This window comes from Rhinoraja longicauda, chromosome 2 (genome assembly GCF_053455715.1).
Source record: "Rhinoraja longicauda isolate Sanriku21f chromosome 2, sRhiLon1.1, whole genome shotgun sequence".
In the NCBI taxonomy this organism is placed as follows: domain Eukaryota; kingdom Metazoa; phylum Chordata; class Chondrichthyes; order Rajiformes; family Arhynchobatidae; genus Rhinoraja; species Rhinoraja longicauda.
Window position 1 is genome coordinate 50,609,306 of NC_135954.1, and position 27,815 is coordinate 50,637,120.

At 39.6% G+C, this 27,815-nt stretch overlaps 1 protein-coding gene across 6 annotated transcripts in view; it reads left to right on the forward strand.

The window, feature by feature from the left end:
* LOC144604443 (tyrosine-protein phosphatase non-receptor type 3-like) overlaps window positions 1–16,716 on the forward strand; it is a 145,610-nt gene extending 128,894 nt beyond the window's left edge. For all 6 annotated transcript variants that reach the window (XM_078418867.1, XM_078418886.1, XM_078418894.1 and 3 more), the window contains 3 exons: window positions 4,410–4,561; window positions 7,054–7,189; window positions 12,656–16,716. In XM_078418867.1, the coding sequence (XP_078274993.1) occupies window positions 4,410–4,561; window positions 7,054–7,189; window positions 12,656–12,748 (381 nt within the window). In that variant the 3' untranslated portion in view covers window positions 12,749–16,716. The remainder of the gene's footprint in view (window positions 1–4,409; window positions 4,562–7,053; window positions 7,190–12,655) is intronic.
* The last annotated feature ends 11,099 nt before the right edge of the window (window positions 16,717–27,815 follow it).

The following is a 27,815-nucleotide window of genomic DNA, read 5'->3' on the forward strand; positions in this document are numbered from 1 at the left end:
AGAGTCTAGGACTAGTGGTCATAACCACAAAATTAAAGGATGTTCTTTTAGGTAGGAGATGAGGATGATTCCACCAAGGGTGGAATCTGTGGAATTATTTACCACAGAAGGCTGTGGAGGCAAAGTCAGTGGTTATATTTAAGGCAGAGATAGATAGATTCTTGATTAGAACGGGTGTCAGAGGTTATGAGGAGAAGGCAGGAGAATGGAGTCAGGAGGGAGAGATAGATCAGCCATGAATGAATGGCGAAATAGATGGTGGGTTGAATGGTCTAATTCTACTCCTATCACATACGATCTTATAAACCAACTTCCCTTCTTTTGACTCTATTTATACCTCACGCTGCCCAGCAGCTTAATCAAGGATGAGTCGCACCCTGGCCACTCCCTCTTCTCTTCTCTCCCATCAGGTAAAAGGTATAGAAGTATGAAAACGCACACCGCCAAATTCGGGGACAGTTTCTTCCCAGCTGTTATCAGGCCACTGAATCATCCCACCACAGCTGCAGAGCAGTGCTGATCTATTATCTACCTCTTTGATGACCCTCGCACTATCCTTGATCGGACTTTACCTTGTACTAAACGTTATTCCCTTATCATCTGTCTGTATACTAAATGGATCAATTGTAATCATGTATTGTCTTTCTGCTGGCTGGATAGCATGCAACAAAAGCTTTTCACCTCGGTACACGTGACAAAAAACTAAACTGAACAAAAGCAAGGATGAAATGCTGAGGTGTAGAAACAAGGAACTACAGATGCTGCATAATACACAGAAGAACACAAAGTGCTGGAGTAACACAGCAGGTCAGCTGCATCTCTGGAGGACACGGATAGGAGACATTTTGGGTTGAGACCTTTCTTCAGAAGATGGATCGTGACCCGAAACATCATCTATCCATGTCCTCCACTAATGCTGCCTGAGCTGCTGAGTTACTGCAGCACTTTGTGTCCTTGGATGTAAAGCGGAAGCTTTATAAGCTACTGATCAGACCACATTTGGAATATTGTGCCCCAGTTTTAGGCCCCATGTCTGAGGATTTGCTGGTGTTGGAGAGAGTCCAGGGGAGGACTCATAGATTTGGAATAATATGGGAATAATTCTAGTTTTTCGTAATATTGCTATGTTGAGTTGTAAAATTAACATGAAAGCCATGCGTTACTTGTTGGTGCCTCAGCATTCATCATATGGAGGTGCCTGATGGAAGTCTGTGAAGATGTCAGTGGAGTAAAGGCTTGTGTATCTCAAAGTGTCTCACAGAACAGAAAAAAATGAGTTTTTGCCTCAGAAATGCAGTCTTAATTCTGCAACAAATATTTTACTTAAGTATCCTTTAGTGTATCTATAGTGTATCTCGAATTTTCAAGCAGTGGGTGAGGGAAGGAAGTGTTGGAAACAACTGAATAGCCTTTCAATAGACAAAAGGTGCAGGAGTAGGCCATTCGGCCCTCCGAGCCAGCACTGCCATTCAATATGATCATGGCTGATCATTCTCAATCAGTACCCCGTTCCTGCCTTCTCCCCATACTCCCTGACTCCGCTATTCTTAAGAGCTCTATCTAGCTCTCTCTCTTGAATGCATTCAGAGAATTGGCCTCCACTGCCTTCTGAGGCAGAGAATTCCACAGATTCACAACTCTCTGACTGAAAAGGTTTTTCCTCATCTCCGTTCTAAATGGCCTACCCCTTATTCTTAAACTGTGGCCCTTTGTTCTGGAACATTGGGAACATGTTTCCTGCCTCTAACGTGTCCAACCCCTTAATAATCTTATACTTTTCGATAAGATCCCCTCTCATTCCAGTGTATACAAGCCTAGTCGCTCCAGTCTTTCAACATATGACAGTCCCGCCATTCCGGGAATTAACCTAGTAAACCTACGCTGCACGCCCTCAATAGCAAGAATATCCTTCCTCAAATTTGGAGACCAAAACTGCACACAATGCTCCAGGTGCGGTCTCACTAGGGCCCTGTACAACTGCAGAAGGACCTCTTTGCTCCTATACTCAACTCCTCTTGTTATGAAGGACAACATTCCATTGGTTTTCTTCACTGCCTGCTGTACCTGCATGCTTCCTTTCAGTGACTGATGCACTAGGACACCTTTGCATTTTCTCCTGTATTCGCTTCCCCTTTAACTCCATCTTCATATTCCCAATTTGTCATCCTCTCCCCCCCCCCCCCCCCCCCCCCCCCACTACCACTACTTAGTTTAAAGCCAACCAGAGGACGTGGGTTTAAGGTGAGGTGGAAAAGTTTTAATGAGACAAACTTTTTCATGTAAAGGGTATTAGGTGTATGGATTGAGCTGCCAGAGTAGGTAGTTGAGGCAGGTACTATCGCAATGTTTTAGAAAGATTTAGACAAGTACATGGATCGGACAGGTTGAGAGGGATGTGGGCCAACTCCAGGCAGGTGGGACTAGTGTAGATGGGACATGTTGGGCCGAAGAGCCTACTTCTATGCTGTAAGACTCTATGACTCTAAAATGGAATAACATTAGAAAAATGTTGAAAATTTGCTCTACACATTCTATCTCCCATTTCATCACATTCACATAGCTCCCACATGTGCAATGACAGGATTTTAAAGTTATCATAATTTTCTTTACAAATTTCTCCATGCTTTTCTCTTCCAAAGTCTTTAACATCGTCCAATTATGTAACCCTCCCACACATCTACGATCTTCCAATGCTGATTGCCTGTCCATTCAGTTTAATCACTCCTCCATTAGACACTGTGCCTTCAGCTGCAAAGGTCCAAACTTTTGAAGATTTCTTCCTAAGCCTTTCCAGTTATCAACCTGCCTTCAGTCCTGAAAAACGCTCTTTAGAACTACCAGTCTGAGAAACTTTTGGATCATTTGCTCGAACGTGGCATGGCATTGGAGTTTGTTTTTTAATGCTCCTGTGAAGCAAATCAGAAGAGTTAACAATGTTAACATTTTCGCGTACTTGTGGGAGGAATTTCATTCCTCTTCCACTGGTGGTCATGCCCTAAGTTACCCTGACCCAAATCTCATTTCTCTTTCATCTTGCGACCCTCATTTAATCCTACTACTTCTACATGGTTTTGGTCATCCAATCTTTAATTTTTCTTTGTGATTCATTGCCAAGTTGTAGTGCATTCCTCCTCTTTTGGGATATTTTACAATCCTAAAGCTGCTAAATAAATGTTGTCATAAGGACTGGGAGGTGTCATTCCTCAGGGTATATTATGGATGGTGGTTGTAATTCTAGTCTTTCCTGTCTTGTGAGAGTACATGGAAGTTTTAATTCATCACGAGCAAAAAGTTGCACATGGCAGCTACTTATGAAACTGCAAGACTTGCCCTCCTAACCAATAGCTCACACCATTTACTGCTTCCTCCTTTATGGAAGCACAATCTGTTCTGGTGGAAACTGGCAACATTTGGATGACATGGTGGTTTTCAACATCTAATGATTGCTTTAAAACGAGCTGCCTTGCTGTTCATTGTGCAAATAGATCCTGGATCCAATAAATTGGCACGGTTGGAGTGGATCTGCATAATACTGCTTTTCTTAAGTTAGGTTAAGTGCTTGGCTTTCCCATCAAAGTATCATGTAATTGCCACCCATGTAACCAAGATGCCTAACAGATGGTTAAATGGTGCTGCTGGCAGTATCTTGTTCTTGAGTCTATGCTGTCATTCAAAGCCCAGTTCAGTCCAATGAGCCTTTCTCCTCAGAAGAGTTGTTGACTTCTCTCACACCTGGCTGGCAGGTTGGAACAAACAGAAGCATTGGCAAAACTTTAGAAATGGAAGCAAATTTTTCACTGAGGGACATTGAGCAAGGAAAGACAGTTCATGCAATGTAAAATGTCATGGATTCCAGAAATATAATAAAAAAACAAAAAAAATGGTGGTCGTACAGCACAGAAACAGGCCCAACTTTCCTGTGCCAATGAAGGGTTATAAACTTCCTTATGAATCTTAGAACCTAGTGATATATTTAGATTTTCTTATCTACTGTTTCTCCCTTATCCCTCTAATTCATATACTACAGTGAAAAAAATGGGATTTGTATGAAAATGAGAAAATGTAAAAGGAAATGGCAGTGTTTACAAAAGGGCCATTGTTAAAAAGATAAGAACTCTCTACCTTTTGAACCATCCTTCAAGTAACCATTTTCAAGATCATCCATGTCAGGATGGTTTGCAGGCAAATCGTATTTATTTGTTAAGCATTTCAGATAATGGGTACCACCCACAGTCAGTGTAAACCTGTTTCACTTCCTTTGTTGTTTGCTCTTTTCATTATTTGAGCAGTATAGGCAGCATTCTGAGGTAATTATTCATGCTTCAAAGGCCTTTTATTGTCACGTGTACCAATTAAGGTACAGTGATATTTGAATTACGTAACTGGTTTATGTTTCTTTGTTGTTGCAGACAGGACTAGAACGTGTTGTCAGTCATCTTCAGTATGTAGCGTGGCCTGATCATGGTGTTCCTGATGACTCAATGGACTTCTTTGACTTTGTGACTTTCGTGAGAAAGAAAAGAATTGGAAGGGACAATGAGCCAATTATTGTTCATTGCAGGTACTTATTTTCTTTTCAGTAAGGAAGATAATTTTGCATGCTGAGGAACAAAATGCTCTCGTGCTGATCTGATTGCAGTTACTATGTATAAGAATACCTGACACACCATCTGAAGTCAATAATGAAGCATTGTCCTCGGGTAGAGAATAATGTCTGTCCAAAGTTTTGGAACGTGCTGTAGCTTCCCAACTCAAATACCACCTCTCTACCAATAACCTGTATGAAACTTTCCAATCCGGATTCCGCTCCAACCACTGTACTGAAACTGCGCTCCTCAAAATCACAAACGACCTTTTCCTCTGCTCCGACGCTGGCAACCTCAACATCCTCATCCTATTTGACCTCAGCGCCGCCTTTTACACCATAAATCACTCCATTCTCCTCACCCGACTTGAAACCTCCTTTAACATCACCGGCACAGCCCTATCCTGGTTCAAATCTTACCTCTCTGACAGGCACCAGTTCATCTCCATTAACAACTGTAAATCCCCCACCGCTCCCCTCCCCCAAGGTGTCCCCCAAGGCTCAGTCCTTGGCCCCCTCCTCTTCATCCTCTACCTGTTCCCCCTTGGTCAATTAATCCGCCGTCATGGTCTCAACTTCCACTGCTTCGCCGATGATATCCAGCTCCTCATCTCCACCAAGTCAATCTCCACCACCACACACTCTACACTGACAAACTGCATCACTGAAATAAAATCTTGGCTTCAATCAAATTTCCTCAAACTCAACTGCAACAAATCTGAAATCATCATCATTGGTCCAAAAACGCTCACCAAATCCACCCAAAACTTCATCCTCAATATTGATGGTCTCCCAGTATCCACCTCCCCTCACATCCGGAATCTTGGAATCATCTTTGATCAAACCCTCTCCTTCGACAAACACATCAAACACATCACAAAGACAGCCTTCTTCCACCTCAAAAACATTGCCCGTCTCCGTCCATCCCTCTCCTCCACAGCTGCAGAAACCCTCATCCACGCCTTCATCACCTCCCGTCTGGACTACTGCAACAGCCTCCTCTATGGCGCACCCTCAAAAATCATCAGTAAACTTCAATACATTCAAAACTCCGCTGCCCGTCTACTCACCCACACCCCAATCCGTGACCATATCACCCCCGTCCTTTACAAACTCCACTGGCTCCCCATCCCCAGAGAATCCAGTACAAAATCCTCCTCATGACCTACAAAGCCCTCCATAACCTGGCCCCATCCTACCTGACCGACCTCCTCCACAGGCACACTCCCACCTGCACCCTCCGCTCTGCTGCTGCCAATCTCCTATCCCCCCACATCCGGACCAAACTCAGATCCTGGGGGGACAGGGCTTTCTCCATCGCTGCTCCCACCCTATGGAACTCACTACCCCAAACCGTCAGAGACTCCTCCACACTCACCACATTCAAAACATCACTGAAGTCTCACCTGTTTAGTACTGCCTTCAACCACTGAAGGTCACCTCACCTTCTGTCTCCTTTCTCTGTTCGTTTACTTATTTATCTATTTATTCACTTCCCTATGTTCTCTAAATCCCTGTAAAGCGTCTTTGAGTATATGAAAAGCGCTATATAAATGTAATGCATTATTATTATTATTATTATTATGATGTGATTTACTGATCGTCTTATCCCGTTACTTCTATCACAAGCCATTCAAACCTCTTAAATATATCAATATTGGTTACATTTAGTTTTAGCATGTTGTGTTACAAATGTTTCATTGATTTAGATTTCAAGGGTGAGTGTTGTATGAGAAGCACATTTTCCAGTTCGATTGGTATTTTAAATTATTTTCTCAATTGGTTATGCATTACACTAAACCTTCGACTTTCTGTTCTGATTTTATCTTTTTGGTTGTTTCAACAATGTACATACAAGATGATGCATAATAATATTTTTGACTTTTCTTCATTACTTATTTTACTTTCACCTAAAATTGAGGTTGCTGAGTTGTGTTCACTGTCTGGATTTTTTTAAAGCACTAATATTGATATTACAGCATTCAGCTGTTACTCAGCTTTTGTTTCTTTATTTCCATCGCCACAGAAGTATTTTGTTACAGTTTACCTTTTGTTCTTTTTGTCAGATTCCTTAATGATTTTTGTCTTATATTTACTTGCTTGTCGTGATACTTTACAGTTGGAAGATCAGGACATAGAAGAATATTGTCTTGTTTAATCAAACTGTAAAAATGGATTGGAAATTCCATGAGCAGAATAGTCGGACGGCCTTTTGAATTTTATACATCTATCAGTTTCCCATCCTGATCTCGTGAATATACAAATATTATCATCAGTGCATAGTGTAATTACTTTTCCTTTACTCAGTTGTACAATAGGTGTAGACTGATGCCCTTATTTTCAAAAATGTACATCTATCACTCATTCAATCATTTAAATTGCTCTCACTTACTAAAGACTTAACAATATTCAATTTATTGCCCCCAATTTATACTTGATTTAAATTTTGGTTGATTTTTCTTTTGCAGTGCTGGAATTGGTCGTACTGGTGTTCTTATTGCCATGGAAACAGCAGTGTGCTTGATTGAAAATGGCCAACCTGTGTACCCTCTGGATATTGTTAGAAGGATGAGGGATCAACGAGCTATGATGATACAGACATCGGTAAGATCTGGATGATAAGTATGAAGGAAATTTGAATATATTTATGTTTTAAGAATCCACAAGGAACAATCAAACAAATTTTCAAGCCAGTGCTCTGTGCAGCAAATTTTGTTTGGTTTATTTTTTGTTCCTTCTGGATACTTATCATATATACCTTATCTAAACCATGCTGACTGAGAAGACAAGCAGGCAGTATACATCTCTGCTCTCACCATTAATTTAAGATGTCTGAAAATTTAAATTCTAGTGTTTTTCAAATGTCTTAATATGTTGCATTAATACAGATACACTCTTTGTTATCCAGGTCTGTATCCAATGCCACATACGAATACTCATGTGCACATAATTCTGATGCATCATCTTGCACAACATCCATTTTGTTTCATACATCGGTTATTTAAATTAGAGTACTATTTCTGTCTGCGAGAATGCTGCATTAGATAGCATTCTAAGCTGCTGGTTGAAATGGTTATTCGAAGAGGCTTCACTAATATTTAAGGCAAAAAATTTATGAAAAATAATTGAATTTGCTAGCATAAAGAATCTTTTGACTCTGTAGAATGATACCAATTTGACATAATAATAATAATAATAATAATAATAATAATGCATTTTATTTATATAGCGCTTTTCATATACTCAAAGACGCTTTACAGAGATTTGGATCCCAATTTACAATTGTTAAATATGATAATTGATCAGAAGATGGGATATCAATCCTCAAATGTTGGTTCAGTTGCTCAAACTCACTCCCTGTAAGTTACTTAAGGCAGAAGGCAAAGAGTGACAATCAAAGGGTCTTTTCCTAGTTGGCTTCCAGTGACTCGCGGTGTTCCGCAGAGGTCATTGCTAGGGCCTCTGCTCTTCACGGTGTATATCAATGATTTGGATGAGGGAATTAAAGGCTTTGTGGCCAAGTTTGCAGATGATATGAAGATAGGTGGAGGGGCAGGTAGTGTAGAGAAAGCAGGGACTCTGCAGAAGGACGGACAGGTTGGGCTGAGAAGTAGCAAATGGATCACAAAGAGTGGAGTCATGTATTTTGGTAGTAGGTATAAAGGACTATTATCTAAAGTAGATTATTTTCTAAATGGAGAATTCAGAAATCTTTGGTGCAAAGAGGCTTGGGAGTAGGGTTGCCAACTGTCCCGTATTAGCTGGGACATCCTGTATTTTGGGCTAAATTGGGTTGTCCCGTACGGGACACTCCTTGTCCCGTATTTGAGTGCTACCAGCAATGTTCAGGGTTGGCCCACAAGGCGCTTGTGGGTTTTCATTCTCCGAGTTAGTTTCCCCCCTCCCTTTCTCCCTTGGGAGTGTTTTTAATTTCCACATTTTAATTATTACATCTCTTTGGTGTCTCTCAAATGCCCACCCTACCCCCACCTGGAATTACCAACTTCCTCACTCTTACTGCCCTGCGCCCCACATGACCTCACCCAGCCAGCAGCCCACGTGCTCCCGCTCCACCAATGGCGGCAGCCCGGACCGGGAGGCGGGCTGCTACGCAACCTCTGCCGTGTCCAAATCAAGCCATCAGTGGACCGTGCATAGGCTGAAGGACGCAAAATGAGCCTGCGAAAGCAAATGCCCAGCGATTTTCTAAAACAAATCATAGGGAGGCCAGTGGTGGTTAAACTGAACTCGGGTGTGGTTTACCGATGTGCTTTAGCTTGTTTGGATGGATATATGAACATAGCACTGGAACAGACAGAAGAATATGTAAACGGTCAGCTTAAGAACAAATATGGAGATACATGTAGACGGCCTAACGGAGGATTTTGTTTTTACATCTACATCAGGTCCTTTATTCACAATGTTTTCGGCAGTATATTAGCTTCTATCCAAACATGCATTTTCCTTTAATTGTATACAATACTTCCAAAATAGGCCAGTATCAGTCAGAATTAGACATCACGTTTGACACGTACATCACAGCCATTATCTGGTAAACCAAACTAAGATATGGATTAAATTATTCTTTATTGAGAAACCACCAGTTATATAGTATAGAAAACTAAAATTTCAAAAGAGTTAAAGTTTTGTTACATTAAAAAAATTATGCCTTTCAAATGAAAACTCAATCTTCCATCTACAACATCATCTAAAGTCTTCTCTTCTGTGTGCTGATATACAACACATTGTTGCTTCAAATAAATGCATCTCCATATTTGTTCTTAAGCTGACCGTTTACATATTCTGTCTATTCCAGTTCTATGTTCACATATCCATCCAAACAAGCTAAAACACCTCGGTAATCCACACCCGAGTGCACTTTAACCACCACTGGCCTCACTATGATTTATTTTAGAACATCGTTGGCTCATTTTGCATCCTTCAGCCTATGCACGGTCCACTGATGGCTTGATTCGAACGCGGTGGAGGTTGCGTAGCAACCCGCCTCCCGGCGCGGGCGGCCGGCATTGGTGGTGCAGGAGCACGTGGCCGCTGGCTGGGTGAGGTCACATAGGTGTGGTGACGTCACCTTGTCCCGTATTTGGGAGTGAGGAAGTTGGCAACCCTACTTGGGAGTGCTGGTGCAGGAATCCACAAATCGGCAGTAAGGAAGGCAAATGCAATGCTAGCATTTATTTTGAGAGGGCTAGAATACAAAAACAAGGATGTAATGCTGAGGCTTTATGAGGCAATGATCAACTCGCATTTGGAGTATTATTGTGAGCTGTTTTGGGTCCCTTATGTGAGGAAGGATGTGCTATCGTTGGAGAGAGTCCAGTGGAGATTTACGAGAATAATCTCAATAATGATTCGGTTAACATATGATGAGCGTTTGAAGGCACTGGGCCCATACTCACTGGAGTTCATAAGGATGATGGGAAACATTGAAACTTACTGAATAGTGAAAGGCCTGGATAGGGTTAATGTGGAGAGGATGTTTCAGGTCATGTCAGGCAGCATCTCTGGAGACACGGATAGGTGACGTTTCAGGTCTGGACCGTTCTTCAAACTTTGGGTGCATTCTTCAGACATTCTTGTGTGCATTTTTGTTACAAATGTTTCATGCATTCACTGAAAACCCAAATCATGTTTTCATTTTTAACTTTTCCATTTTACCATTACCATTTATTCATTAACTCACAATTATTGTTTATTATGTCTCCTTTTTTCATAATCTCATTATAAAAATTGCTACTTGCTGTGTGGTCTTAATCTATGTCGTACTTAAAAAAAAGAAATACCTTAGCTACAGTATTCCTTTTCTATCTCAATGGAAAAATGTTACAGCTCAGTACAAACCCATCTCAGATTGAACTGGAATCAACCCTCTCCCCAGGTTATCTGTCCCTACAACTCCTCCTTCACATCCATCCTGGGACCCTGGCAGTCCTTCCATGTGAGACAGGTTCATGCGCACCTCCTCTAAACTCATCTATTGCCTCCAGTGTTCCTGAAAATTAGAGGCCTTTGACATGGAGTGTCAATGGGAAGCAGCTGTTTTTAGTTTAAACAAGTGACAAATTCCATACACACACAAATATGATAGCACACCTAAGGAGTGACAGGAGAGATTATGGGTGGGAATGACAGCTCTGGTGCTGAGGTGCAGAAATCAATCATACATTGAAGACGACTTTGGAAAAGGAATTTTGGAGCACTAAGGAGTAAAGAGGTTTTTTTTAAAAAAAGCTAGCCATCAATAACATATGTAAGCTGATCCATGTGCAGCAATGATATTATTGATTGCTGCTGACACTCAAACCTGCCTCTTTTGTCCCCGACTCAGTCACTTACCATGAGATGGCTATCCCAGATTCAGCAAGAATGAGCAGAGACTTTACTAAATATTGGGAAGATCTAAACCATTAGCTGTTACTAACTTCTAAGACACCAACTTCATTCCTCTCCCTGGTCTCTGTTTGAAACTGATCTTTATAGGGACTTTAGACCGTATATCCATGCCATTGTGTATATCCTATATTTTCACTCTAACGTTACTGATCTCCATTCAGTTCAGTTCCTGCTGAAATGCTCAAGCCTTTGTTAGCACAAGACATAAACATTTATGTAAAGCACAATCTCACCTCTTCTACCATCTGTAAACCCGAGGCCTCTACAAACTCTAATCTTGGAATTTACCGAATAGTGAAATGCCTGGATAGAGTGGTTGTGGAGGGGATGTTTCCACTAGTGAGAGAGTCAAAGATCAGAGGGTACAGTCTCAAAATAAAATGATGTACCTTTTAGAAAGGAGATGAGGAGGAATTACTTTAGTCAAACGGTGGTGAATCGGTGGAACTCATTGCCATAGACGGTTACGGAGGCCAAGTCATTGGGCGTTTTTAAAGCAGAGATTGACAGATACTTGATTAATAAGGGATCAAATGTATTGGGGAGAAGAAAGGAGAATGGGGATCGGAGGGATAGATAGATCAGCCATAATTGAATGACGGAGTCGACTCGATGGACCGAATGGCCTGATTCTGCTCCAATGACATGAACTTCACTATGTCCTGCGATTGCCAAAGCCCATTTCATCCACCATTCCTGTGTTTGCTGAGCTTAATTGTCTCTTGCTTAAGCAACAAGCCTTAACAATTCTCATACTCCCTTAAGATTAGTTCTTAAGTCTTCATCTTGCAACCCTCCAGTATATGTGCAACAATTCTGGCCTTTTGATCATCTGCAAATTTACTTCACTATAAATGACCTTCCCTTCAGCATCTAATGGCACCTACCCCTGAAATTCTCTCCCTAATTCTCATTGTCACTTTCTTTGAAGATACTTAAAATTTATGATTTTTAATCTAGTTTTTGGTTGCCTCTCCTAATACCTTTATTCGTGGCTCAGTGCAAAATAGTTTTTTATCACTTCAATAAAGTGTCTTGGGATGTTTAACTGTTAAAGCTGCTGTAACAAGATTTTAGCTGGTCATTCTGATCTATTTTAACGTTTTAAGAAAAATATTTTAATTTTATTTTTGTTCCTGGAACATTTGCAATCAGACTCAATCAATCACTTCTTCTCAATCTTCTTCCCAGAGATGTTGCCATGGACTCTTAACTCTGCCTCATTCAGTTAACCTGTTATTTCACTTTTCATATTTGTTTTACACTATTTCAGATTGCATTACAATCTTTGCCCTTTTCTGCTGTTTTGAATTCGTCATCATATTTATTATTGTATCTATCATGTTTATCATTTTACTGTAGGCAGTATCATATGTACTTCTGAGCTTCACATGAATAAGGAATTTCATTGCAATTTGGTGTATATGACAATAAACTAATCGAATCTGATGTGATAAGGTTCTAAATAAACTTTTTTTATTGCTTTAAATGCTACAGATTTTGGTTTAATTTTGTCAATAACTGGGCAAAAGAATTAAGGGATCATATGATATGGAACAATCAGGAAACAGTAACCATTTTTTAAATGTGCAAATCGTCATCCCCATTTTACTTTGAATTGATTAAAGCAAGATTTAAATAACATTTTATTTCTTCCAGAGTCAATACAAATTTGTCTGCGAAGCCATCCTGCGTGTTTACGAAGAAGGTTTAATTCGACCGTTGGAAACAGTCCACAAAGCAAGTTGGTAGTGTTGTTGGAAAATCTGAAACAAAAGACCAAACCACAGTTCTTGGCCTGCCTCATAAATCTAAGAGGAAACCTACTGGATGATTGACAGGCCTGGCTCTTCACACTGTGGATATGTTTGGATATCTTTGTTTAAAATGTTATCTTTTAGTACACTGTTTTTGTTATGTATCTTTTTGAAAAAAGTACTGAGGACCTCACTGCATCATGAAATTGGTAAGATGACAGCAATTAACTTTAATCCAAACAGTTGGTTTGTTTAAAGGTTAAAAATGGAAGAAATGTTTCTGAATAATGCTGCTAACTTTATTTCATTTAATCAACTAATAATAACTAATTGAAACAGTTGATTTATGATTTCTTAGGATGTTGATTTTGCAGAGTAAATGTCTCTTGCTCTGTGTGATGAAAATTACTTTGAATTGCAATGCGCTACATTTTTCTTACAATTTGTATTATTTAAACAAAATATAATGTACATACATAGTCACTTTGGCTTTAAGGCAACTATGTTTGATTTTGTATATTGGATTCTGATTAGATTAATAAATATGAATTATCCTTATGAAGTTTCTCACGAAATCTGGTACCCAATTTTAAAATCTGGTTTTAACTTGGTATTTTGTTTTTTATCCTTGTAGAACAACCTTTCTTTGATCAGTACTTGAAATGTCCACAGAATAAGATGTTTGCTTTAGAGTGAGGAAAAACATCATGTACACGATTCCAAAGTGAGGCAATTCTAATACAAAGGACTAAACAGTGAAAACTAAAATAATTAACTTGTTAAATATGACATGATGTGGTTATTTTGACTAATAAGTGTTTCCTGAGTTGTTTGTTTGATTATCTAATGGGAGGCCAAATAATTTCAGAAAATTCTTCACTTTGTGTACATTTGTGCAACTTAGCTTTATTATCTTAAATGCATTTGTAACTACGAATGACAAATTTCTCAACTTTCCAATGATTCTGTTAGGTTGGACACTGCATGAAGAAGAAGACATTGTTGGCATGTTGGTACACAGGTACATGCTAATGTTCAAACCAGTCGCCCAATATTAATGCAAGACTTGGTAAATGCCCTGGCCTGGTTCTGTATCACCGCCTGCTCCAAAGAAAGAAAACAAAATTGGTTATATTGCCGTTAATGAAACTGTTCAACAGAGCAGTGCACAGTTAGCAACAAAAAAAAGCAGTTTTTCAATCTGGTTAAGTCCTCTGATACTTAAATTATAAATGTTTCATATTACCTGGAATGTTCAATGGAATAAACCTATATTGTTATGAAAATATAACTCTGACTCTAAGATTAATGCTAATTACAAAAGACATGACATCTCAAGTAATTAATTGCAACTTTCGAAACAAGCAGCAACTCTCGTACTGATTGTATTTCTATTGGGTCCTCAAATTATTGCTATTTACGGGAATTACTAGTTTGTCCTTGCGTATGTTTATCCATATTTTCTGTGTTTTAATATGCGAGTGTTGATTACCTGCAAAATTTTACATTGTTCAGTTGCAGATGGTTTGTGATGGCATGATTTTGCTCAATTAGGAAAGTGAGTGCAGCTGGCAAAGCCAGCATGTAGTATCCTTTCTAATAGGGTGTTGTATAAGTGGTGGTGAGCCACCATCTTGATCTGTAGTAATCCTTCAGGAGTACCAGGATTTAGACTTAAAAGCAACGAATATTTCCAAGATAGTATAGTATGTGACTTAGAGGGGAACCTGCATGTGCCTAGTGTTCCAATTCACTTGCCAGCCATACACTTCTTGATAATAAAATTGGTTTGTTTGGGAGGTACTGTTGGAGAAGCCTTTGATGAATAACTGCAACAGATTATGAAAATTGCACAAATTGCAGCCACGGAGTGGTGGAGAATGTGATCATTTGCAGTGGTGGAGGGGATGTCGATCAAACAAACTGCTTTGTCTTTGTGTTGACCGTCTAGTTTAGTTTTGAGATACAGGGCGGAAGCAGGCCCTTCTGCCCACTATATTTGTCTCTCTGAACAAATCCGTACCTGTTCACAATAAAAAGCTAAATGTAAAGTTTAATTTACTGGCTTTATATCACTAGTACCCATCTGATATCATAGGAATCCCACAAAATATGATGCATTCATTCGTACAAAGTCAGGTGGGCATTTCTTGAAGCAATAACATGTGATAACAAGCCATTTACATGGACATAAGAACATGAACATAAAGTACTTAATGGGAAAGAATCTCTACTGAAAGTGCGAAATTAGAATTGCCTCATCTGGTGTAGTTATTACTTATGATTCATTTGAAGCATTAATCTTTCAACCTTGGGGTTTTTTTTAAGTAAAATGCCGTCACTTTAAGGTTAGTTCTAAAACTTTGAGTGGTGATGGCAGTTGCATTTCACGTTAGCTATGGAATTATTTTCCTTCAACTGCAATAACAATTGAACAATTTAAATCAATAAAAGGTTATTTTTGTGGATTATCGTATGTGTTACATTAAAATTTTGAGTAATGTGCTCAGTACCGTACAAAATGTATTCATTATCACAAATTGCTATTATACGAATTCTTAAGTAAAACATGCTGGAAATCAAATGCACTGAAATATCTGCCACAAATTAGTTTATTTTATATTATGCAATAAGACTAATGAATATCAATATAGCACCAGTCACTTGCTTTATTTTTGAAATTTAGTTGAATATACTTATCAAGGTAATTTGCGATTAATTCCTCCAGATGTTTAAAATATCTGGTCACTTATTTTTCAACTAGGTTAATGTCCATGCAGAATATATTGAGATTGAGAAGCATCCTCCTCCTTTATTTAATGTCTATTTTGTTAATCCCATAATCATAATAGTACTTTATTAGCCAAGTATGTTTTGCAACATACGAGGAATTTGATCTGCCATACAGTCATACCAATGAAGAGCAACAAGACACCCAAATACATTTTTAACATGAACATCCACCACAGTGATTCCCCACATTCCTCACTGTGATGGAAGGCAAAAAAAGTTCAATCTTCTTTGTTCTCCCTTGGTTGGGGCACTCAAACCTTTCGTTGTCGGGGCGATCTTGGCGACGGCAGCCGGCAGTCGAGCCCTCCGCATCGGGGCAATTAAGCTCCACATCGGGGGGATCTCAGCTCCCTGCGCCGGGCGATCGAACCCTGGGTCGGGGCTAGTCGAACCTCCTGTGACTTTGGAGCTTCCCAACATCAGTCTCTACCCGAGACTGTGAGCTCCTCAATGTTGAAATCTGTAGGCCGCGGTTGGAGCGTTGATCCCACGCAAGCTTCAATGGCAAGTCCACGGCCCCACGGTGGGGCTCAAAGTCAGTCTTGAGCAAAGGTGCCAGCTCCATGATGTTAGGCTGCAGAGCGACCGGAGATACGATCCGGAAAACAATTGCATCTCCAGCAAGGTAAGAGATTGAAAAAAGTTTCCACCGACCCCCTCCCCCACCACCCACATAAAACAAACCAGAGAACATTAACACAAACTTTTAAAACACACTAAAAATAACAAAAAAGACGAAAAGACTGATAGTCTCTTGGTGAGGCTGCCATCGCTGACAGCGATCTATGTTTTAATCTGTTTTGTGTGTAATTCTGACAGATGGAATTTTGTATCGGTAATGTTCATTTCAGATGTAACAGTGAACTGAACTAGAGTGAAAATTTGTGCTACAGAATCAGTTTTGTAATATTACACTACTATAATCACTTTAATTTGTAAAATAAAACACATTATTGCTTAGTATATGTACCCATTCGTTATTTTATGTGTTAAGAATGGTCTAACTGCAATTTCTGACTTGTCATAAAGTAACAACATTTTTATTGAACTGTACATAGGGCAAAATAACACATGGTGTTTCTTTTTTCTTTCATTTTTAGGGTGAGTGCTATATTTTGGTTATTTCATGATATCATAGAAACATGGAAAATAGGTGCAGGAGGAGGCCATTTAGCCCTTCGAGCCAGCATTCATTGTGATCATGGCTGATCATCCACAATCAGTAACCCGTGCCTGCCTTCTCCCCATATCCCTTGATTCCACTAGCCCCTAGAGCTCTATCTAAAGGGCCTGTCCAAGTTCAGCGATTTTTAAGGCGACTGCCGGTGGCTATGCTGTTGCCGCATGTTTGCCGGGGTGTTGCGGGCATGGTAGCGAGTCGTCTCCAATGAGTTGTAGCAGATCTCGGGTCGTCGCGGAAATTTTATTCTGTTCGAAATCTTTCAACGACAGCTGGCTTGACGCCAATGGTCATAGCTTGTCGTATCCTGTCGTGGGCGCTGTGGTAGGTCGCCAGGTGAATTGGGTTGTTGCCGGTGCTGATTCACCTTTTATAAGAATTTTGTTTGTTTGAATAAACTAAATTTTGGACATTTTGACCAAAGATTGATGTTTGAAGTTATTGTATTGCAGAGTAGTTTTTCATGGCATATCTTTCAAATATTTTAATTTCATTTATTTTGACCAATAAAATAAAATAAAACAAAATCAAATAATTTAATTTCAGATGCTGGTTAAACCGAAGACAGACACAAAAAGCTGTCGTCAGGCAGCGGGTCAGGCAGCATCTCTGGAGAAAAGGAATAGGTGACTTTTGAAGAAGGGTCTCAACCCGAAACGTCACCGATTCCTTTTCTCCAGAGATGCTGCCTGGTGTGTTGAATCATATAACCATATAACCATATAACAACTACAGCATGGAAACAGGCCTGTCCGGCCCTACCAGTCCACGCCGACCATTCTCCCTGACCTAGTCTCATCTACCTGCACTCAGACCATAACCCTCTAATCCCCTCCTATCCATATACTTATCCAATTTACTCTTAAATAATAAAATCGAGCCAGCCTCCACCACTTCCACCGGAAGCCCATTCCATACAGCCACCACCCTCTGAGTAAAGAAGTTCCCCCTCATGTTACCCCTAAACCTTTGTCCCTCAATTCTGAAACTATGTCCCCTTGTTGGAATCTTCCCCACTCTCAAAGGGAAAAGCCTACCCACGTCAACTCTGTCCGTCCCTCTCAAAATTTTAAAAACCTCTATCAAGTCCCCCCTCAACCTTCTACGCTCCAAAGAATAAAGACCCAACCTGTTCAACCTCTCTCTGTAGCCTAAGTGCTGAAACCCAGGCAACATTCTAGTAAATCTCCTCTGTACCCTCTCCATTTTGTCGACATCCTTCCTATAATTTGGCGACCAGAACTGCACAATCACTCCAGCTTTTGTGTCTATCTCAGGTGTTTTTAAGTTAATTGGCTTCAGTAAAATTGTAAATTGTCCCTAGTATGTAGGATAGTGCTAGTGTATGGGATGATCGCCGGTCGGCACGGACTCCATGAGCCGAAGGGTCTGTTCCCACGCTGTATCTCTGAAGTCTACAAAATGACCACTTTGCGTAAAGCGGGAAATCTCCATTCTTTCATGGGTCAGGAAAGTATCGCGAATGAGCACCTTGTGAGGATCTTCGTTGCTGTCGAATAGTTTTTTTCTCATGCGTGTTTGTCATGCAAAGAGGCTGAGCAGAGCACGGCAGTCACTTGTGTAGGTATGTAATGGTCGATTCTAGATGATCTTGGCATATATCCGCCCTTGGGAAATGAAACAAAGACATGCTGCAACTGAGTGATAATTCTATCCGCCCACAATTGATAAATGGATGAATATTGTGTGAAATGGGAACTGTGTTTTCTCCTACAATCCTCGTGCCTTTTTTGTGAGATAGATATACTGACTGGTACCATTTTCTTATCGTGGGTTGCCGGTTGTCGTAGCTTGCCGTCGCCTAGGTGGTAGGTTTTCATAGGCATTGTCGTGGTCATTGTCGTCGACATTGTCGTAGGGTTAAAAAAATCGAAGGTTTTTCGGCGATCTGCTATGACTTTGACAGTCGCCGGCAGTCACCTTAAAAATCGCCGAAGTGGGACAGGCCCTTAACTCTCTCTTAAATCTATCCAGTGATTTGGCCTCCCCTGCCCTCTGTGACAGAGAATTCCACAAATTCACAACTCCCTGGGTGAAAAAGTTCTTTCTCACCTCAGTTTTAAATGGCCTCCCCTTTATTCTAAGACTGTGGCCCCTGGTTCTGGACTCCCCCAACATTGGGAACATTTTTCCTGCATCGAGCTTGTCCAGTCCTTTTATAAACTTTATATGTTTCTATAAGATCCCCTCTCATTCTTCTAAACTCCAGTGAATACAAGCCTAGTCTTTTCAATCTTTCCTCATATGACAGTCCCGCCATCCCAGGGATCAAACCTGTGAACCTACGCTGCACTGCCTCAATTACAAGGATGTCCTTCCTCAAATTAGGAGACCAAAACTGAACGCAATACTCCAGATGTGATCTTACCAGGGCCCTATACAACTGCAGAAGAATCTCTTTACTCCTATACAGAAATCCTCTCATTATGAAGGCCAACATGCCATTAGCTTTCTTCACTGCCTGCTGTACCTGCTTGCCAGCTTTCAGTGACTGGTGTACAAGGACACCCAGGTCTCGCTGCACTTCCCCCTTACCTAACCTGACACCATTGAGATAATAATCTGCCTCGTTGTTTTTGCCACCAAAGTGGACAACCTCACATTTATCTCCATTATTATACTGCATCTGCCATGCATCTGCCCACTCACCTGCAACCTCCTAACATCCTGCAACCTCCTAACATCCTCTTTGCAGTTCACACTGCCACCCAGCTTTGCGTCATCTGCAAACGTGCAAGTGTTACTTCTAATTCCTTCATCCAAATCATTAATATATAAATGGTGAATAGTTGCGGCCCCAACACCGAGCCTTGCGGCACTCCACTCGCCACTTCCTGCCATTCTGAAAAGGACCCGTTTACTCCTACTCTTTGCTTCCTGTCTTCTAACCATTCTCTATCCATGTCAACACTCTACCCCCAATACCATGTGCTCTAATTTTGCTCACCAATCTCCCATGTGGGACCTTATCAAAGGCTTTCTGAAAGTCCAGATACACTGCATCCACTGGCTCCCCTTCATCCATTTTACTTGTCACATCCACAAAATATTCCAGTAGTCAAGCATGACTTCCCCTTCATAAATCCATGCTGACTTGGACTTGTCCTTTTACTGCTTTCCAAATGCACCATTATTACCTCTTTAATAATTAACTCCAGCATCTTCCCCACCACTGATGTCAGGCTAACTGCTCTGTAATTCCGCGTTTTCTCTCTATCCTCCATTAGCTATCCTCCAATCCACAGGAACTGATCCTGAATCTATTGAACATTGGAAAATGATCACCAATGCGTCCACTATTTCTAGAGCCACCTCCCTGAGTACCCTGGGATGCAGACCATCAGGCCCTGGGGATTTATCAACTTTCAGTCCCATCAGTCTACCCAATACTATTTCTCACCTAATGCAAATTTCTTTCAGTTCCTCTATCTCCCTAGATCCTCTGTCCTCTAGTACATCTGGGAGATTGTGTCTTCCTTAGTGAAGACAGATCCAAAGTACCTGTTCAACTCTTCTGCCATTTCCTTGTTATCTATAATAATTTCACCCGTGTCTGCCTTCAAGGGACCCATATTTGTCTTTGCTAATCTTTTTCTCCTAACATATCTAAAGAAGCTTTTACTGTCCTTTATATTCTTGGCTAGCTTCCCCTCATACTTCATCTTTTCAGCCCATATTGCCCGTTTTGTTACCTTCTGTTGTCCTTTGAAAGTCTAGTAAGATTCTGAATACCATTCAGTTTATGATTATATTTTAATTTCTGTTTTGCCTAGGTGATGCACTTATTTTGTAGCACAATAATTCATGTTCAATGGCATTTTCTGCCATTATGAAAATAAAATTGTGATTGTGAATAGTTTTAAAATCTGAATTCATATTTTAATACACTGAATAATCATACAATTGTAAACTGGTGTTAATATTTTCCACATTTAAATTATTGAGATAGCAATGTACTTAAATCAAAGTGATAAAACAAAAGATTTGTTTTATTTTTGTAGCTTCATTCAAAATTAATAATATTAGTAATATTACTTGTCTATGGAATTGTGGGAAAACATGCTTCAGCATAATTAGATTTCAAATCTAATTTTTGGGTGACTTAAAAAAATGTCAGAATGCTGTAAAAAATAGTTGCATTTAATTGGTACAATAAAGTTTTACCTATTCCTTTAGTAAATGCATTGTGCTTCTTGAGGAATGTGTTAAACAACCTGTAACGCTTCAGTTGAAGCCACAGGGCAATGTTTAAAAACAGCAGATTGGTGTTAAAAGAAAAATTATGACATACTTTAGAGCAGGTGGATAAAAAAGGTTCATGGATTACATTTTTGTCGTTATTATCGTGGTCTTCTCAGGAATAACTTGGCTATAATTGTGGCAGAAATATGGAGCCTTTGTCTGAAGAGTTCATGCTGAAAGAAAATACATTTATCTATTGTAACTGACAAAAAGTTATTTATTTTCCAGATGGGTTCTAAATTCCAAAAGGTCAAGCATTCAATCTGTCAGCACACCATTTTATTCTTGATATTTAGGAGTCTACATTTTTCACAGTAATGCATTTCAATAACATGGTAAATATGTGATCAGAAACGTTCAGTGGTTTACAGCAATTCAACATAACATTCTTACTTTTATGCTCCACATCCTATGTCAGATCCATTCTCATCCCATTGGAAATGACCATCTCCAATTAGTAGTTTTTAAACTTGTTGCTACATTTCTTAGCAAACCTAATTTTTATGGTGTTACAATCACTATTTCCTAAATGTTCAGAATGTTCCCCTTCTGAAACTTAGTGCACCTGACCCATCTCATTTCCAGAAGAATATCTTGCAATGCCCCTTTCCTCACTGGATCAGAAGCTGACCCTCAAATCTTCCTGGGCAGAGTCATACACCACATAAACAGGCCATACGGCCCACTTTGTCCAGGCAAAACTTTTTTGTCCATCCCTTCAAATCTCACTTGCTCATAATAAGAATCCATCTTTCTATATCCTGCCTATTTAAATATCTATCTAACTGCCTCTATTATGCAGTATTGTATTAAATTCCTAATATCCATCAAATTGAGTCTGGGGAAAAAAGGGCTCAGGTCCCCTTTAAAACTCTTTCCTCTCACTTAAAATGATGCCACAGTTTATATTAGAATAATTAAAGTGCTCCATTATAACTTCCCAATAATCTATGCACCTCTAATCTCTGAGGATAAAATATTCTGTCTTTTATCCCTCTGGACCAATTGTATTGCTACCTGTTCCTCCCTTTCCTTCTCTATCCTTCCTGAACACTCGTGTCCAGAAATATTCGATATCCCGGTCCTGTCCCTTTTGAGCAATTTTGTTATTGCCTCCAAATTATATTCCTGTATGTTATCTGCTTTTCACCAGTTCTATTTGTCTATCCAAAAGTTTCTGAAATGCCACTACCATATCTGCATCCACCACCACTCCTGGCAATGCATTCCAAGCCCACACCTGTGTAAAAAAAACTTGCCCTGCACATCCTCATTAAACTTTCTCCCTCTCACCTCATAGGAGGAAAGTTTAATGAAGATGTGCAGGGCAAGTATTTTTTACACAGAGTGTGGTGGGATCTAGAACATATTGCCAGGGGTGGTGATGGAGGCAGATGTGACAGTGGTGTCTAAGAGGCTTTTGGATGGGCATATAGAAATGCAGGGAAGAGAAGGAAATGGATCATGTACAAGCAGATGAGATCAGTTCAGCTAGGTATCATGTTCCACACAGACATTGTGTGCCAAAGGGACCATTCCAGTGCTGTACTGTTCTATGTTTACCAACCTTGTTGACCATACTTGACACATTCACATACATGTATGGTAAAATAATTGCAATTAAATAATTTCCATATTCATTGGCCCCTCCGCTGACCAAGTCTGAACAGACTTTTCTATTTCCATTTGCTTTTACAAAAAGGCTTTGAGAACAAACTTGAAATAATCAATGGATGTTCACTTTTAAAACCCCAGCATTTTTCTACAGTAGTTGGTATTTTACCTTCTATCATGCTTCCCTTGCCTTACTTGCTTTCCCCAAAAACATTATCACTCACTTTCCCAAGGATTGAATTTTATTCAAAATTACAGTGCCAACGAAGCAGACCATTGGGATGCATCACAACCTGGTTTGGGCTCTATCCAACACCACAAGGAATTGCAGACGTGGCCCAGACCATCATGCAAACCAACCACCATTCCATAGACTCCATCTACACTTTGCCTTGGCAAGGCCACCAGCATAATCAAGGACCATTCTCACCCTGGTCGCTCCCTCTTCTCTTTCCCATGAGGCAAGAGGTACAGAAGTGTGAAAACACATACCTCCAGATTCAGGGACAGTTTCTTCCAAGCTGTCATCAGGCAACTGAATGGTCCTCTCATCGGCGAGAGTGCAATCCTAACCTCACATCTACAGTGCCCTCCATAATGTTTTGGACAAAGACACAATTTGAGATTTGTAATAGAAAAAATCACATGTGGTTAAAGTGCACATTGTCAGATTTTATTAAAGGGTATTTTTATACATTTTGGTTTCACCATGTAGAAATTACAGCTGTGTTCACACATAGTCCCCCTATTTCAGGGCACCATAATGTTTGGGACACATCGCTTCACAGGTGTTTGTAATGGCTCAGGTGTGTTTAAATGCCTCCTTAATGCAGGTATAAGAGAGCTCTTAGCACCTAGTCTTTCCTCCAGTCTTTCCATCACTTCTGGAAACTTTTTTGATGATCAACATGAGGACCAAAGTTTGTGCCAATGAAAGTCAAAGAAGCCATTATGAGACTGAGAAACAAGAATAAAACTGTTAGAGACACCAGCCAAACCTTAGGCTTACCAAAATCAACTGCTTGGAATATCATTAAGAAGAAAGGGAGCACTGGTGAGCTTACTAATCGCAAAGGGACTGGCAGGCCATGGAAGACCTCCACAGCTGATGACAAAAGAATTCTCTCCATAATAAAGAAAAATACCCAAACACCTGTCCGACAGATCAGAAACACTCTTCAGGAGTCAGGTGTGGATTTGTCAATGACTACTGACATCGGAAGTCTTCATGAACAGAAATACAGAGGCTACACTGCAAGATGCAAACCACTGGTTAGCCGCAAAAATAGGATGGCCTGGTTACAGTTTGCCAAGAAGTACTTAAAAGAGCAACCACTGTTCTGGAAAAAGGTCTTGTGGACAGATGAGACGAAGATTAACTTATATCAGAGTGATGGTAAGAGCAAAGTATGGAGAAGAGAAGGAACTGCCCAAGGTCCAAAGCATACCATCTCATCTGTGAAACACGGTGGTGGGGGTGTTATGGCCTGGGCATGTATGGCTGCTGAAGGAACTGGCTCACTTAGCTTCATTGATGATACAACTGCTGATGGTAGTAGCATAATGAATTCTGAAGTGTGTAGACAAATCCTATCTGCTCAAGTTCAAACAAATGCCTCAAAACTCATTGGCCGGCGGTTCATTCCACAGCAAGACAATGATCCCAAACATACTGCTAAAGAAACAAAGGAGTTTTTCAAAGCTAAAAAATGGTCAATTCTTGAGTGGCCAAGTTAATCACCCGATCTGAACCCAATTGAGCATGCCTTTTATCTGATGGAGAAAACTGAAGGGGACTAGCCCCCCCCCCCCAAAACAAGCATAAGCTAAAGATGGCTGCAATACAGGCCTGGCAGAGCATCATTAGACAAGACACCCAGCAACTGGTGATGTCCATGAATCGCAGACTTCAAGCAGTCATTGCATGCAAAGGATATGCAACAAAATACTAAACATGACTACTTTCATTTACATGACATTGCTGTGTCCCAAACATTATGGTGCCCTGAAATATAAACACTGCTGTAATTTCTACATGGTGAAACCAAAATGTATAAAAATGGCCTCTATTAAAATCTGACAATGTGCACTTTAACCACATGTGATTTTTTTTTCTATTACAAATCTCAAATTGTGGAGTACAGAGGCAAATAAATAAATGATGGGTCTTTGTCCCAAACATTATGGAGGGCACTGTACCTCATTGGAGACCTTTGAACTATCTTTAATTGAATTTTCTTGGACACAGAATGTTGTATCCATTATCTGTGGGTGGCTTGATTGTAATCCTGCTTAGTCTTTCCTTTGACTGGATAACACGCAAGCAAAAGATTTTCACTGTACCTCAGCATTAAAACTAAGCATTGATTTACAGCAACCTAGAACTAACTTGATCATTATCAACTACACTTACCACTTGTGGTTTCATTAGCAAACTTCTTAATTTTGGTCCTTATTATCAATCCAAATGGCTAATAAATCAGCACAAAACCCAAGGAAAATACTTCTGAACCTATTGGAATCCCACTACACTCAGTATCCACCACTACAACCCTTTCTAAAAACCTTTTGGTTTCTTACAGTGTCAATTTTTAATTCCATTTGCTATTTTCCCATGAATCCCATGGATGACTTTCCTGTTTAATCCATAAAGTGAGAATTTGTCCAAAAAACGTACTAAAATTCACAGAGACTATGTCAAATCGCAATTCAGACTGGTCCCAACCAGAAACGTAGTCTGGTCCTGACCCGAAACATCATTAGTCCATGTTCTCCAGAGATGCTGCCTGACCCATTGAGTTACTCCAGCACATTGCCTCTTTTTGTAAATCAGCATCAGACATTCCTTGTGTCTGTCAAACACTACTACCCTGATTGACACTCATTGTTGATTTCTTCAAAAATGTAATCATGACTTTCCCTTAATAAATCCATGCTGTCAATAATAATGTGTCCCTCTAAATGCTGATTTGCACTTGCCTTTAGCAAGTTATCCTTTTTCTGAAATGTTTACACACCATCATTGAATATTAAAAGATGAACCATACATTAGCTGTCTTCCAGCTCATTTCCAGCTGCAAATTCAAATGATCAGTGTTCGTTTTCAAATGACTTTCTCTTGTAAATTCTAGATGGACCTGAATTAAAGCAGCTGCTATCTGTACTTGCAGAAAAAAACATCAAAGTTAACAAAAATTGCTTGAGTTTACAATGAATAATGAAGAATGAGGAGAAATATGGTCAATTAAACCTTCCCTTGAGTCTTTTTAGAATTATGAGAATTATGCTCAGTCAATTAAAATGATGTGAGAAAATGAATTATGTTAAGATATCTGAATAGGAATTTCATCTATTATACATTGAAGTGTAAAATTATTGTTTTAAGTGGATGTTAATTGGGAGGAGGTGTTAAATGCAGGGAACAGGTAGAGCAACAGAACAAAAAATGTGTAGAAGTCATGGTACCCGTGTTGCACACTGTCAGTGTTTTGTTTAAATTAGCCATTCAAAATATTTATCTCCTTGGGTCAATCTCAATGTCAAGTCCAATTATACTGTTTAACATTCTCATCTCTTTGACACTCTTATTGTTGCAGCTGGAAAGTTCCTATACCATAATTTGTTGCCTCTGCAATTCTGCTTTTTAAAGGTTATTTTAGCTCCAACAATGACCATTTTGCCTTCTGATAAATCTATGATTTGTTACTTTAAGTCCTCCTTGCTCCCTGCAGAATTGAGATGCTTTTAATTTCATTTTTAGGCTATTTATTCGTCCATTTGGAGTTAGAGTTGCTTAGTCTGAGTTTATTGGCTTTAGGTGTGCACTTCCATGGCTTATCCCCTATCAGAAAACATTTTTCTTTCAGAATGTTCCATTTGCCTTCCAAAAGCTGACAAACTTTATCCTCCAATTAATATGTCTAAATTCTTCTCTCATTTCATTGAATCAAGTCCTATTAAAGTTATGACTTCGTGTTTAATTTAGTTTGGCCCTGGATGTTAATTTGATCCCTTGGTTTTATTTGATTTTGTGTATATTTTTTTATACCCTTCACAAGTTACCTTTAGGCAGGAATGATAACACAGAAAAATCAGAATTTAACATTTAGATAACATTTAGATAACTTTCTCCCTCTCATTAATGTTTTATGCAGCAAAATATTACCTTATAGTGTTGTTTTGATAGTCTACAACCAACTTATAATCTTAGATTGGATTTTTTCACCAAGATTTCTCACCAGATGAGCCAGTTCTGCACCTGACCTGATACCACTCAGATAAGCTCCATTCATACCTTCCAATTTTATCTGTGACATACATGATTGATGCTGCATTTCCTGCATAATAGAATTCTGTCAGTTTGTTTCACCTGAATTCCCCAGTAGTTGCAAAATCTTGCTATGGTGTCTTATTTCTGATATTTCCCGAGTTTAATAAAGCAAAACTGCTTGTTTTGTTGTCGGTGCTTGAGTTTCTATCTGAGTGCACCTCACTACTACGGTTTACACTTGTTTACTATCTTGTCCCCTACAATCCATTGTGTACAAGATCCCAGATATATTTTACAAGTCCAATTCTCCTATCCCCAACACCATCCTATTTATTTGAAATGATTTTCAAGTTAATTATAAATCTCTCACTTTCTGTTTGATCAAAGACCAGCAATCTATTAGACCTTGTTATTCCAGTCACATTCCCACTTATTTATGAAGCTAATATTGCTATTTCAACACTAGGATGCCAGCCTTCTATCCTTTATTGTTTCCTCTTTGCCAGATGTATCCAATAAAACATTTGTTTGCATACATTAACATTTTATTTTCGAGGTAGTTCTATATATATTCTCCTCATTATTAACCTTTACCTGAATTTCCGTCACAGAATCTGACTGGAGCATCTACGGTATCTCACACGTCTTTTAATGTCCAACATATTTTGACCTGGGTTCTCTGACTCACCTGACCATCTATTGAATTATTTTGTAATTCATGAATTACATGCTGGTCTATTCACCTGTTAACTCTTTGTCTGGAACTTTGCCTTTTATTGTTCCCAGTACAAATTTGGTTTTCATTACCTATTTTTTTATATTAATCTGTGTTATGGTTAATATTTCCTTTTTTTTCAATAATTAATGGACAAGAAAGCACAAATTATGGGAGGGAGGGGTCGGGGGTCAGAAGTGACAAGCAAACTCAAGAAAGAGCTTCAG